At 37.5% G+C, this 16,455-nt stretch overlaps 1 protein-coding gene across 3 annotated transcripts in view; it reads right to left on the bottom strand.

The window, feature by feature from the left end:
- Positions 1 to 16,455, bottom strand: part of epb41l4b (erythrocyte membrane protein band 4.1 like 4B) — a 154,621-nt gene that overhangs the window by 54,992 nt on the left and 83,174 nt on the right. For all 3 annotated transcript variants that reach the window (XM_088929223.1, XM_088929224.1, XM_088929225.1), the window contains 2 exons: positions 12,324 to 12,357; positions 11,873 to 11,970 (listed from right to left, as the gene is read on the bottom strand). In XM_088929223.1, the coding sequence (XP_088785349.1) occupies positions 11,873 to 11,970; positions 12,324 to 12,357 (132 nt within the window). The remainder of the gene's footprint in view (positions 1 to 11,872; positions 11,971 to 12,323; positions 12,358 to 16,455) is intronic.

The raw sequence follows: 16,455 nt of genomic DNA, 5'->3' as shown, positions 1-16,455 counted from the left end.
TCTCTATAACAGAGCTCAATCAATATTATATCAGACCGGCATGTACTGCTTCCATTCGCTTATTGCACCATTGACAGCCTTCTCAGGATCCATGTCCAACAATACCTTTTGCGTAGTCCACGGCCTTTTCTCTTTAGGGAAATAACTTTTTTTTTATTACCTTACGGTAGTTTTTACAGGACAGCATTCACATTCTGCCGAGGCTACAAATTATTTTCAAACGGAGCCCTATTCACCAGTCATCTATACCTTGTAAATTTTCCATACACCAAAGATGTAGATCTCATTGTGCTCCATAAGCTAATGACATATGCCCTTTGAATTAGGGATGTTTTGCATTTTGACGTCACTAAATAATACTGTACTGTCTACGAAATCAAAATTAATCTAGGAAAGCATTAACTACACATGACAGGTCTTCGCACTGGCACTTTTCTGAGAGAGTTCACCAACATCAGACACTTAAATACTGTGATACCGACGGGATAGTAAGTACCCTAACTAATAACAGCCCTTGACTTTCTTTAATTAAATTAAGTTGTCTGGGAGTAGTGATTATTAGGGCATGTGTAGACCTTTCCTTAAGAACCCACATTATGGGCAAACATTTAAGGCAGCTCCTAAATAAGCCGTATTATTGCCTGGCTGATCTGAATGAAAATGCTAGCAAAGGAGGCTTCGAATTGTTACCTCTATATTCAGAAATATTAACAAGTTGTGGTCTCCTCTGGGAAACATAACATTCAAAGCATATACAAGAACACAACACAAAAGGCTCTGATTTAAAATGGGGAAAAATGGGGTAAATAAAAAAAAACAATATATTTAATAATTAATAACATGGGAACTGCACCAAATATTAAAATTCCTCAAAGTCAACCCAATAGAGTTCTTCAGAATGAGTAAGAAGACATGAACCAAAGTACATAAGTGGAAACGATGTGGAAGTGCATTTAAAACTGAGAACAGGGAGCACTTTTTAGCTATAGGGTTGTGGGAGTGTGGAACAGGCTACCCGGCGATGTTGAAGCCATTACTGTGGCTTCCTTCAAGAAACAAGAAATTAATCTTTGGATTAATTAGTTACTAACTACCAAATGGGCTAGATGGGCTAAACTACCTCCTCTCGTTTGTTAACGTTTTTTAAAATTCTATATGTTTTACTACTATTTAAAAATATATATTCTTACCTTAATAAGTCTAAGATTAAACACAATTTGTTTGTAATCTGTGTCCCTCAATAATTTTTTAACTACTTTAATACAACCAGTGCTTGCAGGATACCAGCCTAAACACTGTATTTTTAAACATCTTTTAGTAGCATTTAAAGTTTAAAGTATAAATTTACTGAAGGAGAACATAGAGCACTGTGGGTGTCTTCACAGTGAATGAAAAATATATAAACAAATAAAAAGGCCTTTAGGCATTTAAAGTTCTTTCATTCTGCTTTCCGGAGGTGCACCTGTGCACCTTTTGCACTGACAGTTTATTTCAGGAAATACAATGATAACAACACAGCCCAAGGACAAGAAATCTTCCTACAGGGCCACCTTTTTAAATGCACACTTTAACAACGATACTAAAAAACACTCCCTTTAAAAATGTATAAACCGCATATACTACTTATCTGAAGTACTGTTTAAATAAAAGGTGTATGACTGTTTCTGATAACACAACATACAGTAAAAAAAATTAGTTCTTTTATGCATAATTGCTGTGCTGTTACTACTACTGCTTCTGCTCTTAGCAATCAGAGTAAAACTCATAACCTTGAGATGAATCATCAGTGTCCAATTTGATTCCTTAAAGGCTAACCTTTGACCCTTGGCCTTTTACTTAAGTATCTTAAAGTTTTACATAAAAATGGTTTCCAGAAAAGAAAGAAGAGTTAGAATTACAGGGACTAAATGGCACTGCACTCAACTGCATCAGATGTAAACAAATTTCTTTTATCACAGTCATTATACCATTAATTACTACCCTATATACTGTATATTATATAGATGAAGCCCAAGAACACTTGATTTTATTTTTGAGTGGCAGAATTCACATTTGAAAGCCTTCACAGCAATTGAGGCATCTGTAATTATCAAAAAAACTACCATTTTAAGATTTTAAAACACTTTCACATATTTAAGACCATTTGATTGTAAGTATAGTATCTCTTAACCTCTTACGGAAACTAATTTTGCCGCAAAACACATAACAGGTGCAAATCCTCCTTACTGCAGAAAACATTTCGGGCATGTGGGTTTTTGAGGGGGCGGAGGTCTGTCTCTGAGGGAATATTGGCATGTTCACAAGGTAACAGGCGGAGGCTGAGTTTGTTCTACACCAGCTTACAACCATGCCAGGAAGAAGGCATGGAGGGAAGAGACAGACAGCTGAAATGATTTCATGATGTGAGAGAAAAATCTAAACACACTGCCACAACCGTAGAAGATTTAGAAAATGTATTTTCCCCCTCAAATGATTTTAAGGAATGATTTACTTCAGATAACCTTACTTTTTCACTCCATATCTTACCAGATCAAAGCATCTCATTGCTAGAATTCAGCCTTTTTAAACATCGGTGTGATTTGTTTGCCATTCTGGGTTTAATCCTTGAACAGTTGTCGAGTGCGATATTTCAGGCGTGTGACTAAATTCACACACAAAAAAAAAAGAAGACAGAATGCCAGTGTTATCTGTCAAGATAATCAAGAAATAACAAGCACACTAATTAACCTTGGGGATGGGCAGATGACAGCAGCTACTGATTTAGAATTTTCTGACAAAGCACAAGACAAAATCTTGTCAGGAAGTCTGGAAGCCTTCAGATAATTCTCAAGTGGTGATGGAGATCAACACAGACCTCATGTTCAGAGTGACAATTTTCTCTGTCATATTTTATCCTATGTATTGGTTTTAGGTTATATATTTCTTTAGCTTAAATATAATTTATTTTAATACAAATGTTCATTTGAAAGGAAATTGCAAACCACAGAATGTACACTCTTTACTACAATTCAGTTCAGTCAAGCAGCATGAATAGTTTACTGGAGCCTAGATGGAATGACAAGAGGTTGTATCCAGCCAGCCTGCTCCTCCAAGCCTGTTTACTGTGATTGTGAGTTTATGGTTCTATTGTCAATGTGCTGTGAATATCCTTTGATGCATTTAGGAATGATTAGGAAACCTTACTTAGATGTTATAATAATAATAATTGCTTACACTTATATAGCGTTTTTCTGGACACTCCACTCAAAGCGCTTTACAGGTAATGGGGACTCCCCTCCACCACCACCAATGTGCAGCATCCACCTGGATGATGCAACGGCAGCCATAGTGCGCCAGAACGCTCACCACACACCAGCTATCAGTGGGGAGGAGAGCAGAGTAATGAAGCCAACTCATAGACGGGGATTATTAGGAGGCCATGATTGGTAAGGGCCAATGGGAAATTTGGCCAGGACGCCGGGGTTACACCCCTACTCTTTTCGAGAAACGCCCTGGGATTTTTTAATGACCACAGAGAGTCAGGACCTCGGTTTTACGTCTCATCCGAAGGACAGATGAAAAAGCAATGTCACTTTCACACAAACTAATGTGAAGCAATGAAATTCAGCAAGTTCTTGAAACAGAGAGGGAGTGAATTCTTCGGGAGCTTCAGGCTGTGTGTTCTTTAACATCATTAAGATACATTATCAGAGTCTTTGTCAGTGTGGAGTTAGTGACATATGTTCTTTTTTTCCCCAATTTGTAAATCATACTAATATATTGATGGAGTCACACAATGACATTTTAAAATTATTACACTAAAAAACTCCCAGATATTCATTGCTAATTAATTCCTAAAGAAATCTGAATGTATCTTATTTGTTCCTTACTTTCTCAAGCAAAGAAAAATATTCTCTTCTGAAAATGTACAAAAAAGATTACCTGAGTTTTTTTTTTCAAATATCATTATAAAAGCTTTCAGTACAAGGGTGTGTCTAGTGTGTCTAGGTTTAACATTATTCTGGGCAACAGAAGACATTTTCTAAAATGTCTTCAAAAATAAGTAAAATATTTAGTGCTGAAGAAGGGGATGTCAGATGTTCCTCGTCTTTCTAGGGGATGTTTTTCCATGAGATCACCAATTTCCTCGACTGTCTGATTCCAGTGGTCAACAACTTTAGACAACTTTAGAAATATCTGCTGAAACTAGCATTTTTCCAGTCACAATCTGAACTGAAATCCTCCAAAGGTCTGAGTGAAATACACTTACAAACTGAAGAAACCCTATATCTAAACTAAATTTGAAGAGTCATTTACACTGAAGTTCAAGTAGGTAGCTGTGTCAACAATCATAGGCTACAAAGGAATAGGTTAAGTCTCCACAGCCATCTAATAAACCTTTACCTGTTCCATTTACACTGAAGGCGTCACGTCAGAAACCAAACTAACGTGACAACTTCTAGTGTACCACCAAAGGCAAAGATGTGCTTCTGTTGGTTTCCTTTAATAGTAACTTGCAAAAAATTATGTATACTGCTTATATACTTATATACTGCCTTGCAAACTATATTTGTATTCAGACATTTGCACTATTCTTATATTTTGTTGCTTTACGTTTTTCAGCCATAACACTCTAAAGTACCAATATTAATGTAACAACCTATTCTACACATTCAGAGCAAAAAAAGGATATTAGGAGAAATTAATATGAAAGAAAAAGTGAAAAGCCACGATAGCATAAATATTCAAACCCTTTGCTGTGGAAAACCTAAATTAATTAAGGTGCATTTCCTTAAATGTGCCACAAAATTAGTCGAATGGCCCCTTTCGTCGTGCAATAATAGTTGATCACATGGTTTCAGAATAAGCTGTAGGGTCCCTCAGACAGATAGCGAATTTCAGATTTAAAAAAGATTTAACCATGGAGACAACCTGGAAAAGCCCCAAGAACAACTTGAGCATAAAGCTGTATAACGGCACAGATCAGTAGAAGGCTATAAAAACATTTCAAAGATGCTTATTATATCTTTGTGCATGGTGCTGCTGATAATTAAGAAGCTGTCAGCACCCAGACACTGTTTCAATTAGGCTGTCACTCCAAACTGAGCAGTTGGGCAAGAAGGATGTTTAAGGATCCCACTGTGAGGCCAGTAGCAACTTTGAAAGAGCTACAGAGATCAGTGGATGAGATGGGAGAAAATGTATAAGGGTCATCGATATCCCGGTCAATCCATAAAGAGGGCTTGTATGGCACTGACAAACAGTTTCTTAAATCCCACATTGTAGTCAAGTGATGATGCACGCATGGTTTTGTGCTCAGACAAAACAAAATTGAAAGCCGAAGGTCAACATCTGACACAAAACCAACAGAGTGCATTACTCAGTGAAAAGCATCCCTACTGTCAAGCATGGTGGTTACAGCACTGTGTTATAGTTCTGCTTCTCATCAGCAGGGACTGAGAAACTTGTCAACACTAATGGGAACATGTACCTGTTCAGACCAAAAACTGAGGAAAAAAATCACCTTTCAGCAGGACAATGACACAAAGCTGAATGTCCTTGAGTTGCCAGTCAAAGTTTTGGGTTGAATCATATTGAGATGCTGTGGAAAGACTAAAGTGACCCCCAAGAAACATGAGAGAGCCTGCAAAGAATAACTGGCAGAAAATTGCACCAAGCCAGTGTGCAAAGTTGGAAGACTTACCCAAAGAGATCTGTGGCATTTAATGCTGCCAAAAGTGCTTCCACCATTGTTCATGGGACTGAATACCTATGCAATCAGCATATTTCAGTTTTTTCTCATTACTTTTTGCTGACTTTTACTGTAACTTATTTTAGAAGTCTTCTGGTTGAGCATTCAGGTTTTGAACACTTTTGCAAGGCACCGTGTAAATTTAGCAGTGGAAAAGTAAATAATATTTTATGATTATACATACAGTATGATGCATACAGTCAACTCACAACTTACATGCTCGCAGCTTTATGCAGTCTGCTCCGGAAAATAAAAATGATTGAAAAAATGCTTTATTCTCTGAAACATTTACCAGAGAGCTGGTTAGAGAGCCTATACAGTTGTCTCCCATGAAGTGAGTCTTCTCTCCTCATCTCTCCCACTCAGTGACCCAGCACCAGTACTTTTGTGTTCTGTCGTAGAATAGAATTGTGGTGATCAGTGTCTACATTTTTCTTCTTTTTGTGAGAAAACTCTGATGTGAACCCTAAACTATGGCTCCTAAATGTGAAACCTAAACTATAGGGAAAGTCAAGTAGTGAATCAAGTGGTGAAAAGAAGAAACAATGATTAGCGCCTTCAATGAATGAAAAAATTGAAATATCAGAAAAGGTCAGAGGTGGCATATCAGTGGCCAGCTTCACTCAGAAATATGTCCAAAATCAATCCTAAATTTGTGCGACAAAAAGCGCATGAGTCAAATTTGTGAAGCTGTTTTTTATTTAGTTTTATTAATGATTTTATAGTTATATTTAATATCCTGAATTACTGTAAGAGGTTAGTAGGATGTTTTTGTAAGGGTTATAGGGTAAAAGTGAACCACGTAAATTTGGCTTTACGCATTATTCAAAATCCCTAACCCTTGCTAAGTTGCAGCTTGACAGTGTTTTACTTCACCCTATCCTCACCAAGACCTAATAGCAGATAAAAAGTAACATCATTTGACAAATAATACACAAAAATTCTATTTTGTCATTATTTTAAAAAATCAGGTAGCATTCAATATCTTTTGTGAAAAGGTAAGTGCATCCTTAGTTTCACCATCTCAGTTAAGAGAGTAGTGTAGAATCAGGTGCACTTAAACATGTGCAAATCAGCAATCAGGAAGTGATTTCATCTGTCAAATCAGAAAGTTTGTCAGTCTGGTAGTAACACATTAAGTCCAGATCAAAGGAAATCTTAGAGAAATCATTGCTGCTGATTTATCAGTCTGGGAAGTGTTACAAAGCCATTTTCAAAAATACGCATTCCATCATTCCTTGGTAAAACAGATAATCTCCAAAATTCAAGACCAATGTCAATCTTCCCAAGAGTGGCTGTCGTAAGAAACTCTCTTCAAGACCTGATTGTATGAAGCTCACGGTGAGGACTAGATGAAGGTCAAATATGTGTGAATACATTAAACCATAAAATCTCAATGCACCACACTGTATGGAAGGGACTGAATGAAGTCAGCTGTACACACCCCCAAGTCTTGATAAAAATATCGAGCTTAAGCACTGTTACTTCATTTTTTGTAATAACCAAACAAATGCAGATATATTTCTGAATTTAACTTCACATCTTTGCTGACATGATGTTAATAATTAAAAAATGCAATAGTAAACTTAAAAGATGAAAGAAAATAGGCTGAACATTTTATGTATATTTAACTTGTAAACTGTTTTATCAAAAAAATAAAAAACAGCTTGAGCTGCTCAACAGTGAAGCCAATGATCTTTGTATATTCTGTTCACATGCAAGAAATCATTTTAAACATTTATTATATAGGCAATTATGGACTGTAGCAGCTATTCACTTTATTGAAAAATATTTAAAATTCTAAAGAGACTTAAACAATTTAAGATACAAAGACTTTATACAATTGATATTTCTGTTTCACACAGACTTATTTGTACTATAAAAGCAAAACATTGAAGATGTACCTGGCTATACAATCAACAAAGCCTGTGTCTTTCAATAGCTAGTTCTGAACACCACGTAGACTTCTGAGCAGCAATAAACATTCTGTTGTGCCCCTCAATCGAGGATGAAGGCATTAATTAAAATTCAGACTAAATTTGCTGGATAAGAAAAAGGTGCTCTATACTTATCAGAGCTTAGTTTCTTACAACAGCAGGGTTGCCATCTTGTAGCCTGATCTGGCCGATTAAGTTAAGCAAGGCTGAGTCTGGCCAGTGCTAGGCTGGGAGACTTCCAAGGAGAACTACATTGTGGCCAAGTTACCCAGCAGATGGCACTCTTCCTCTAGACCTCAGAATATCCAGAAACCAGTGGCCCAGTGACTGGTGATTGGGGATACTATGTAGGATGATACCACCTACTAGATGAGATGTTAAACCAGAGTCCTTACTACTTGGTCTTCAAAGACAAACCTAGGCATACCTAAACTTCCCTCTTTCACACTTCCCTACCTGATCTGCTGTGTAGTGGAACAGCTGGCGCATAAGTAACTACTGTACCAAGTGTCTCCCAGATAGATGGGCTTTCAGTGGTGGATGAATTGGGGCCACTCCTACAAAAAAAACATTGGTGGGTGCATTCTGACAAACAGCACTATATGACTTTATAGTAATATGAATTATTATTAGTGCAGTTAAAGATTCTAATTTATATGCGACCAAATAACATTAATTTTGAACATGACATGATTTTTTGTATTATATAAATCAATGCACAAGTAAGAGCTACAGTACATTGAAAAAAAACAAAAATAATAAAATTCACCTAACAGAACAGAAAACAGCCACCAGAGGAAAACCACCTATGTGCCCATAACCATCAAACCTGTCAAAACTGTACTGAGCTTAAATAGTACCTAAACAATTATTAGATTCTGCAAACAAAATACATTTCTGCTTTCACCATGTTTCCTGTGAAGTGATTTTTTCTTACAACACTGCAATTTGTTTCTAAAAATCTTCCTTTTCATTTAATGTAAGAGAAGTTCAATGAGAATGACAATCTGAACCCGTCAAGCAGGACAATACATCGTGTACCTGCTTCATACAGCAGTTTGTAAACTAGTGTTTGTTTTTATAAAACCATATATAAATGTTAAAATCAGTTTGATCATGAAGCCTTTTTTTCAGGAAATATATACGAAGTTTCTATTTGTAAGGCATCTTGCGCTAAAAAGGGGTAACATTTTCCAGAAAATGCAACATTTTGATCAAAAATCAAAAACAAGTCAGTACTGTAAAACAACAAGCCTTATTTAGGAACACAACACACCTTATTTTAATTTAAAATGTATTCAGTGGGAAACACCAGACCATCACATTGAAGTTCAAGCATACAATCAGTAAAACACCTAGACATTTCCAAATAACCTCCTCTAGAACCCACATAGCATTAGAAAACAGTAAAATCTCTTATTAAAACATTCATGTTTGTAGTTTTCATAAAAATACTGATAAGAACTATAAAAACATATCTGCAAACACTGAGCACTCAGAGGCGTTTCCTGTTCTTGTAATGTCCCCGTCCTGTTATTTCTTCTATTTTCTAGCAGGTATGAGTGGCTGTAACAGGACTTGGTGTGGCATGGCATGGTGTGTGATGAGACGCATGCGCAGAGCAGCTTTATAGTTTGGAGTGGCCGATTGTGCTTGCAACCCTTCAAGCACGCAGGCGATCACAGTGTTGTCATGACGTTGTCGTGGAAAATCACGCTGGTCGCCCCTCCAGAGTTCTTGCGGTTCTGCTCCAGGATGTATCTGTGGTCCTGCTCACTTTTGCTGGGGGACATGCATGCTCTCTGCTCATCCGGTTGGGGCTGCCTGTACCGTACGCACAGTCAGCAGTTAGTATTAGATTAACAAAGGCTGCGGAAGTCTAAGGCAAGCGGGGTCCGAGGAGGGCTGTGATCACGTTGGCCATGCAGTGAAAAGAATGCAATGAAAGAGCAAAAAGAAGCAGAGGAGGTGAGGACCAAGGCAAGCAGATTCCTTCTGTTATGCTGTTGAAATTTGCTGAGGATGCATTTATGCACCAAGAACCAAAAGGCACATAGGCAAAGATCATGCAGAAATCATATTTTAAGAAGAACAAAAAGCTGCACCTGCTGAGCCCCAGTGAAAGAAGAGGTGTTGGAGGAATGAAATTGTGCAATGAGATGAAACAAAGGAGATTTCTCCCCAAAGGCCCAATATCTAATGTTTATGAGCAGTAAGCTCATCTATTTTCAGCACCATATGTCTGTGAATTCTGACTATCTTTATATGACCAGAATATAAAAACACCTATATACTACATATTGTTACATTTTACTCCTTGGCAGTTACAGTGCAGTTTTCCATGTCAACAGGTCACTGTATGGCAGAGGTAAGATGTCAGGGCAAATACAGTAGGTCTCAGCTGATCTTAATGTGAGAGGTATTTTTTGTGGAACTCCAGGGTGTTGGCAAGACATTAGGAAAGACATCACCAAGAAGAGCACATTCAAACCAAACCATCACTGATACACAAACCTGAACAACTACCTTTACCCACTCCAATGCCCAGTGTCTGAAGCCAACAAATTTAGACCATTTTACTTGAAGAGGTACCCAACCACCAACAACACCAACACCTAAACAAGCACCATCACTGGGATTTTATTGAACAGAGAAAGGCAACTACTATGCTTCACCAAATAAAAGACCAGCTTCCCAGAACACCCGTTTTATTTTTCAACTGTACATCAGTCCTCACAGCTTAGCACTATCAGTCTGCACTATTCACCTCAGTCCATAAGCAGACATTTCAGGGATCCTCATTTATAGACCGGATTACTGTAAACACATCGTTCTATTCAGTAACGAGCTCTCAATCCTTTGAGACGAGACAAGACTTTGGTGGTTTTACGGTTTTCTGCTGGTAAGATATTAGCAGGCTGGATTCCTATGTGGGTAAAAGCCATATCACCAAAGTCCTTAGGTTCAGCACAACCAGCAGTCTCAGTCGATGAAATTCCCATGTACAGACCTGTCATTAATATAATAGGTATTCCTCCAGAAAATATAGGACAGAAAATGCCTCATGCCTCATGGCACCCACATGTGTGCACCATGTGGTTTTTATCTATGAGAATGACTGAATTCACTCATTCTGTATGTAACTCTATAAGAGACTGCCTTTGTGATAAGAAGTGTTTCGCCAAATGGACTGTTAGCTGGATGGATTGTTCTAGAAAAATAGAAAGCAAAGAAATTGTTTATATTTCCTGTGTTGTCTGAGGTAAAATTACTGAGTCCCCTGCTCTCTACATATCTGCTTTCATTTGTAGCACAGTGTGACTAAACACCCCCAGTGACTTCATCTGTGCCCTTTATAATAAGGTATGTATTCACAATACCTAAAGTCCCATAGTTCCACTTTGCACTATTTTCACATTATACATTATCTTTACAAGGTGTAAATTCCACACATGCAATATAGCCGCTGGCTCATTTGCTTTTTCAGAATTTTAAAACATTTCTGTTTATATTTTGCACATCTTCGTCTTGCTAAGTCATGATGACAATGGGATTCATCGAAAAACCAGTGAGCCGCCTTTATGGTTTCCCTTTAGCCTGGCAGACCTGCAATCATGGTGATTGAATAACCAAAATACTACCCCGCTCAAGGAAAACAGTGAGCTTGATTGCACAGTACAAAAACTGTTTAAACAGCAGCCCTTTAAAGCACCCACCACCCTCTACTGATTAGAAGCACATGTACTGAGTAGGTCTGGCACCAGAAAGCGTGGAGTCAATATAAAGCAGGGACCACCAACCCTGATCCTAGAAAGCTCCAGCACAGTTAGTCTTATAGGCCACCTTTTCCTAACATTTAGGAAGACTTGTAAATTATCAATCAAACATGAAATATGTTTACATTAAAAGAACTGGTCCTTTAGGGCTTATGGTCGTTAGGGCTAATGATCTCAAAATTACTTAAATTATCTACTGAACTGGTCAGAATTAAACTGCACAATGTCTTGGAAAGTTGGAGGTTTTATGATGACCTACAACACTTGCTGGATGGGGCTCTCCAGGAAAAGGGCTGGAGAACCCTGAGCTAAAGTATGTCTTATAGCAAAAGGTCTCAGAAGAGACCAAGACCTTTAAATGAAGAAAAAGAGGTACCTGGGGGCTGGACTGGGATATCTGCCCTGTCGCCCAGTTTCAGGGGCCTTACCTCATGCTGCCTGTGTGCCCAGGATGCTGCAGGTGTGTTGGTAAAGGGGTGTGGGTTGGGTGCCACTGCTCATGGCTTGTGGGGATGTTCTGTTTGTACTGAAGGAAAAAGAAGAACACGTTGAGAACTACAGATGGTTATGCACAGTGTTTGCCTGAGCCTCACACAGAAAAGAAAGCAAAGGGTTCTTCCTCCCTTAAAAGACTGAACAAACCTCATATTTAGGGTTTTCATCTAAACAATGAAGAACACATTCAGGATTGTGTAATATAATAATTTAATCAAACTCTAATTCTGATGCTCAGATTCCTCAGAACAATGTGAATTTGTTATGACACCTCTATTTAGCTTTCATGACTCAGAAAATTAAAATTAGAAAAGAAAACACGACAACAAGCACAAGAGGTAAATCATTTGCCACCAACAATAAAATCTGGGTCGAAGTTCTCACCGGATAAAGGGTGGGGTCGGGACTTGTCTGAGCACTGGAAAAAAAAAAGAAAAAAAAGGTTTTAATTGTCATTTTTAAGATTATTTCAGTAAACTGCAGAAAGCAAAAAGCAAATGACTTTTTTAGCCTACAAATCTCAAAAGTGGAGAGAATGTGGGCTGTTGGGCGTGTCCTTCCTAAACAATAACGAGACTGATATCTAATGTCTACCAGTACTCATTCTAGAATAATTATGCTAAGTTCCCGCGGGGATGAGTTTACACTGAGCACTGTGGGCCTGTCTGTAAACGAACAGAAGGAGAAAAGAAAAACACCACATGGAAGTGAATGGAGAGGAGGGCTCAAGCTGTTTCTTTCAGAGAGAGTAGCAAATCGCCTCAACAGAAGTAACGAAACACTGAATTCGGCTCAAAAAAGGGGACAGTACACAGAATTAAACCGAGTGAAAGGAAATAACTTCAGAGGAAAATTTAAACAGAAGATAACAAAAAACTAAAGTGAAGAAAATGCTCCTCCAGCTTGTACCTGAAGATACATACAGTGGGTAGACAAAACAATGGAAACTCCTAACGGAATGGGACACATAGTTTGAAGTAACTAAATCGCACTTAAAAAGGATTCTACACGTTTCATATTCATTTCAATACTAATTACCAATATGTTTCTGCTAAAAAAGTCAACTTAATATCAACACTTTAATATGCGAGTTTCTAAGGCAACATGAGAGATAATAACAGACTTAGAAAGAGGTCAAATAGTCCGTGCCCAAATTGCCGGTGCATCAGTCACAGAAATAGCAAAATGATTTAATGTGTTAGGGGGAACAGTGTCAAAAATCATGATGGCATATGCCAAACAAGGGAAAACAGCATCAAGAAAAATAAACAGTGGTTGTAAGTTGAAGTTCACAGACAGGGATAGACAGACAGGATAGTTGCTAAAGACAACAAAACAAAAGCCTCAAAAATAACCACAGAACTGAACTTACACACAACAAAAACTTTATATCTTGAACTTAACAAAGCTGATATTAATGGTAGGGCTGCCATTTGGAAAAAATGTACAGCAATGCATAATCTGGTGTAATGAGCACAAAAGCTTGACTTTTGAACAGAGGAAGAAATTAATATGGTTTAATGGGCTGTCTTTCACTCATTTTCCCACATCTGGATGGGTTCATGTTTGGTGAAAGCTAAAGATTCCTTCAACCCACAATGTACCCTACTTTTAAACACGGTGTTGGATCTGTTATGCTGTGGGCAGCCATCTTGTGGGAGTCAGCGGGTCCAATTTTTACTCTGCATGGAAGACGTACCTAGAAGGAAGCCATTTTAGGTGACCAGGTGCACTCTATGGTGCAAACATTGTTTCCTCAAGATATTCCCAAATTCCAAGATAGCATCCCTAAACACACTGCTAAACTATTCAAGAAAGTTTCATGAACATCTGCATGAAGTAAAACACCTTCGTGACCTCCCTAATCACCAGATCTTAACTGGAAATTTTGGAATTTAGGAGTGCAGAGTACGTTTCCATGCCTTCACATCTCAAACAACTCAAAAAGTGTGGTCCAATATCCCACCAGAAACAGATCAAAACATCTATAACAGTATTCCAAGAAAGACTTAAATTGTTGGCAAAGGGTAGCCCAACTCCTTATTAGTTAATAAAAATTCTTATATTGCCTGGTGTTCCCATTATTTTGCCCACTTATATAAAACAATATTTATATAGTACTATTCTTCTATAATTAACATAAAAGCATAGTGTTTAGAAGAATGACCATTCAAATACGTATTTCAACAGTTCCACCTTTTGACAATTTACACATTTGAAGTCGGACCCATTATATTTTTAAATACTCTTCAGAGCTATATAATTCAGATTACACTCGGGATGCTGATTCTAGGTCATTGAAAAATGCCTTGTACAGCATCCAGATAAACCGAGCTTCTGTTCACTGGATACGTTTTTAAGTATTTTTTAAAGAAACAATGCAGATTGAAAATAGAATTTCTAACTTAAAAAACTTCAATTTAATCATCCATCTTTCCATTATCAGAAAGCTGCTTATCTTATGGTTATGCCAAGGTAGAGCAGAGTAAAGAGAGTAGTAGAGTAGTTTATTGCCATATGTACAGTTCATTGGAATTCTTAATCATGTTGATCTCTAGGGACATACACAGCACAACAGACAATACCACACAATGTTGATACCTTACCTTACCTTACAAATGTAATAGTAACAAAAGGAACAATAAATATTGTGTAGGATACTGAATATGTAGAAGTGAGAAAAAATCATGGTAGACCATGCAAAAAGTGCCTAGTGCAGATGTGTATTGAGTCTGAGGCCCTGCAGTTAGCTGTTGAGGATGTGTACTGCAGTGGGACAGAAACTGTTCTTGAGTCTAGTGGTCCTTGCTTTAATAGTGTGGTACGGCTTGCCAGAGTACAGGGAGGAGAACAGTTTGTGGCTATGATGGTAGGGATCCTGAATAATGGATTGGGCTTTATTGCGACAGTGGATGGTATAAATCTCGCCAATTGATGGTAAATCACATCTTATAATCCCCTGTGCCGTTGCCACAACCCTTCGTAATGCATCTCTGTCATGCATTGTAGTATTGCTGTACCACACAGTGATGCCACTAGTGAGGAAACTTTCTATGGTGCTGCAGTAAAAGTTCACAGTGAACTGCGTCCCCATACCACTTATCCACGAGGCAGAAGGCACAAAGCAGGACCGCTCTTCCCCTAGAAAAAACACCAGGCCCTGGCAGGATCATGGAGGAAATTCCAATTATCAACGACTAATCAAACCCAGCCAGTATGTCTCTGGGAGAGAACATGCAAATTTCACAGATGCCCAAGGCCAGATTCAAACTTGGCACCCTGGATCTGTGAGTGTATGGCCCTACTGATTGTGCACTTGTGCCCCAGTGTGGCATACACAATCCCTCTTCATCACAAAAACAAAACAGACAAACAGATTTGTCTTATTGAACATATATACCCCTAAAACTGATGAAGTTAAAACTGTATTGGAAATTGAGTTGTAATGTGTGTGAAGACATGTTCTGGTAGGAAGAAGCACTAGTCTCATGGTACATGCAAACCTAATTTTTCTTGTTATATCTGAGTATAACCTTAAATTTAACTTTTATTACACAATTCCAGTAACCATTAAAAGTGCTTAATTCTTTTGCATAGACAAAAAAAAAAATCTAGAAATTTGTAAATGATGTGTCAACATAAACAAGAAAGTCTTTTCCTTAAGTTGCTTCTTCTAGCTCAACTTTTTTTATCTTGTATACATAGTTTATGCTCTTTTGCTACCTGCATCTGACAGGTGTCTGTCCAGTTTTGAATTTTTATCTAAATCTTGCTGTACTTTATGTGCGTTGTCAGTTTAATAATTCTCCTAATTTGGTATTATGTGCCAAACTTGACTAATTAATTTAGTAACTATACAAGAATCTAGATTACTGATACAAATTAAGAGTAGCAGTGATGTTCATACAGATCCCATTGGTAATTTAATAATTACATTGCTCCATCTGAGCATTCACCCCTCATCTATTCTCAGCATTTTCAATCCATTAATCAATTCTCAATCTAAGGACGCATATTTCCCAAAATGACTACCAAATATAGTGGTCTTTTATGGAGAACTTTATCAAAAGCTGTCTGAAAATTTAAATAAACCATATCATATGCTCGATATATATCCACTACAGTTATGGTTATGCAAGAACTACTGTATCTTTTCAAAATCCATGCTTCCTCTAGGATCCTAATCTGATATAAGTGATTCTCTAGTGTAGTTGTAATTAAAGTTCCATAACCTTACATGCAATAGACGTCAGACTGATATTAATTTTATTACCCTTCTACACAGATGGACACTAGAACAGAAATACACTCATTTCTATTACATTTGAAGTTTCTAAGCAATTACAGTACTTTCTAATATAATCCAGCTGATATGTTTCCACTGCAACAATAATGTTTTGTGTGCGTTTCTTATAAGGTTATTAAAGGTTTTATTAGTAAATTACTGTTTCTTCCTTGAAGGGTTAAAATTATGCATATATTTAAAAAGCCCTTGTCTTTACCATTAGGAGCCCAG

This window comes from Atractosteus spatula, chromosome 12 (assembly GCF_055471065.1).
Source record: "Atractosteus spatula isolate fAtrSpa1 chromosome 12, fAtrSpa1.hap1, whole genome shotgun sequence".
Lineage (NCBI taxonomy): Eukaryota > Metazoa > Chordata > Actinopteri > Semionotiformes > Lepisosteidae > Atractosteus > Atractosteus spatula.
This window is presented reverse-complemented; position numbering and strand designations above follow the sequence as displayed.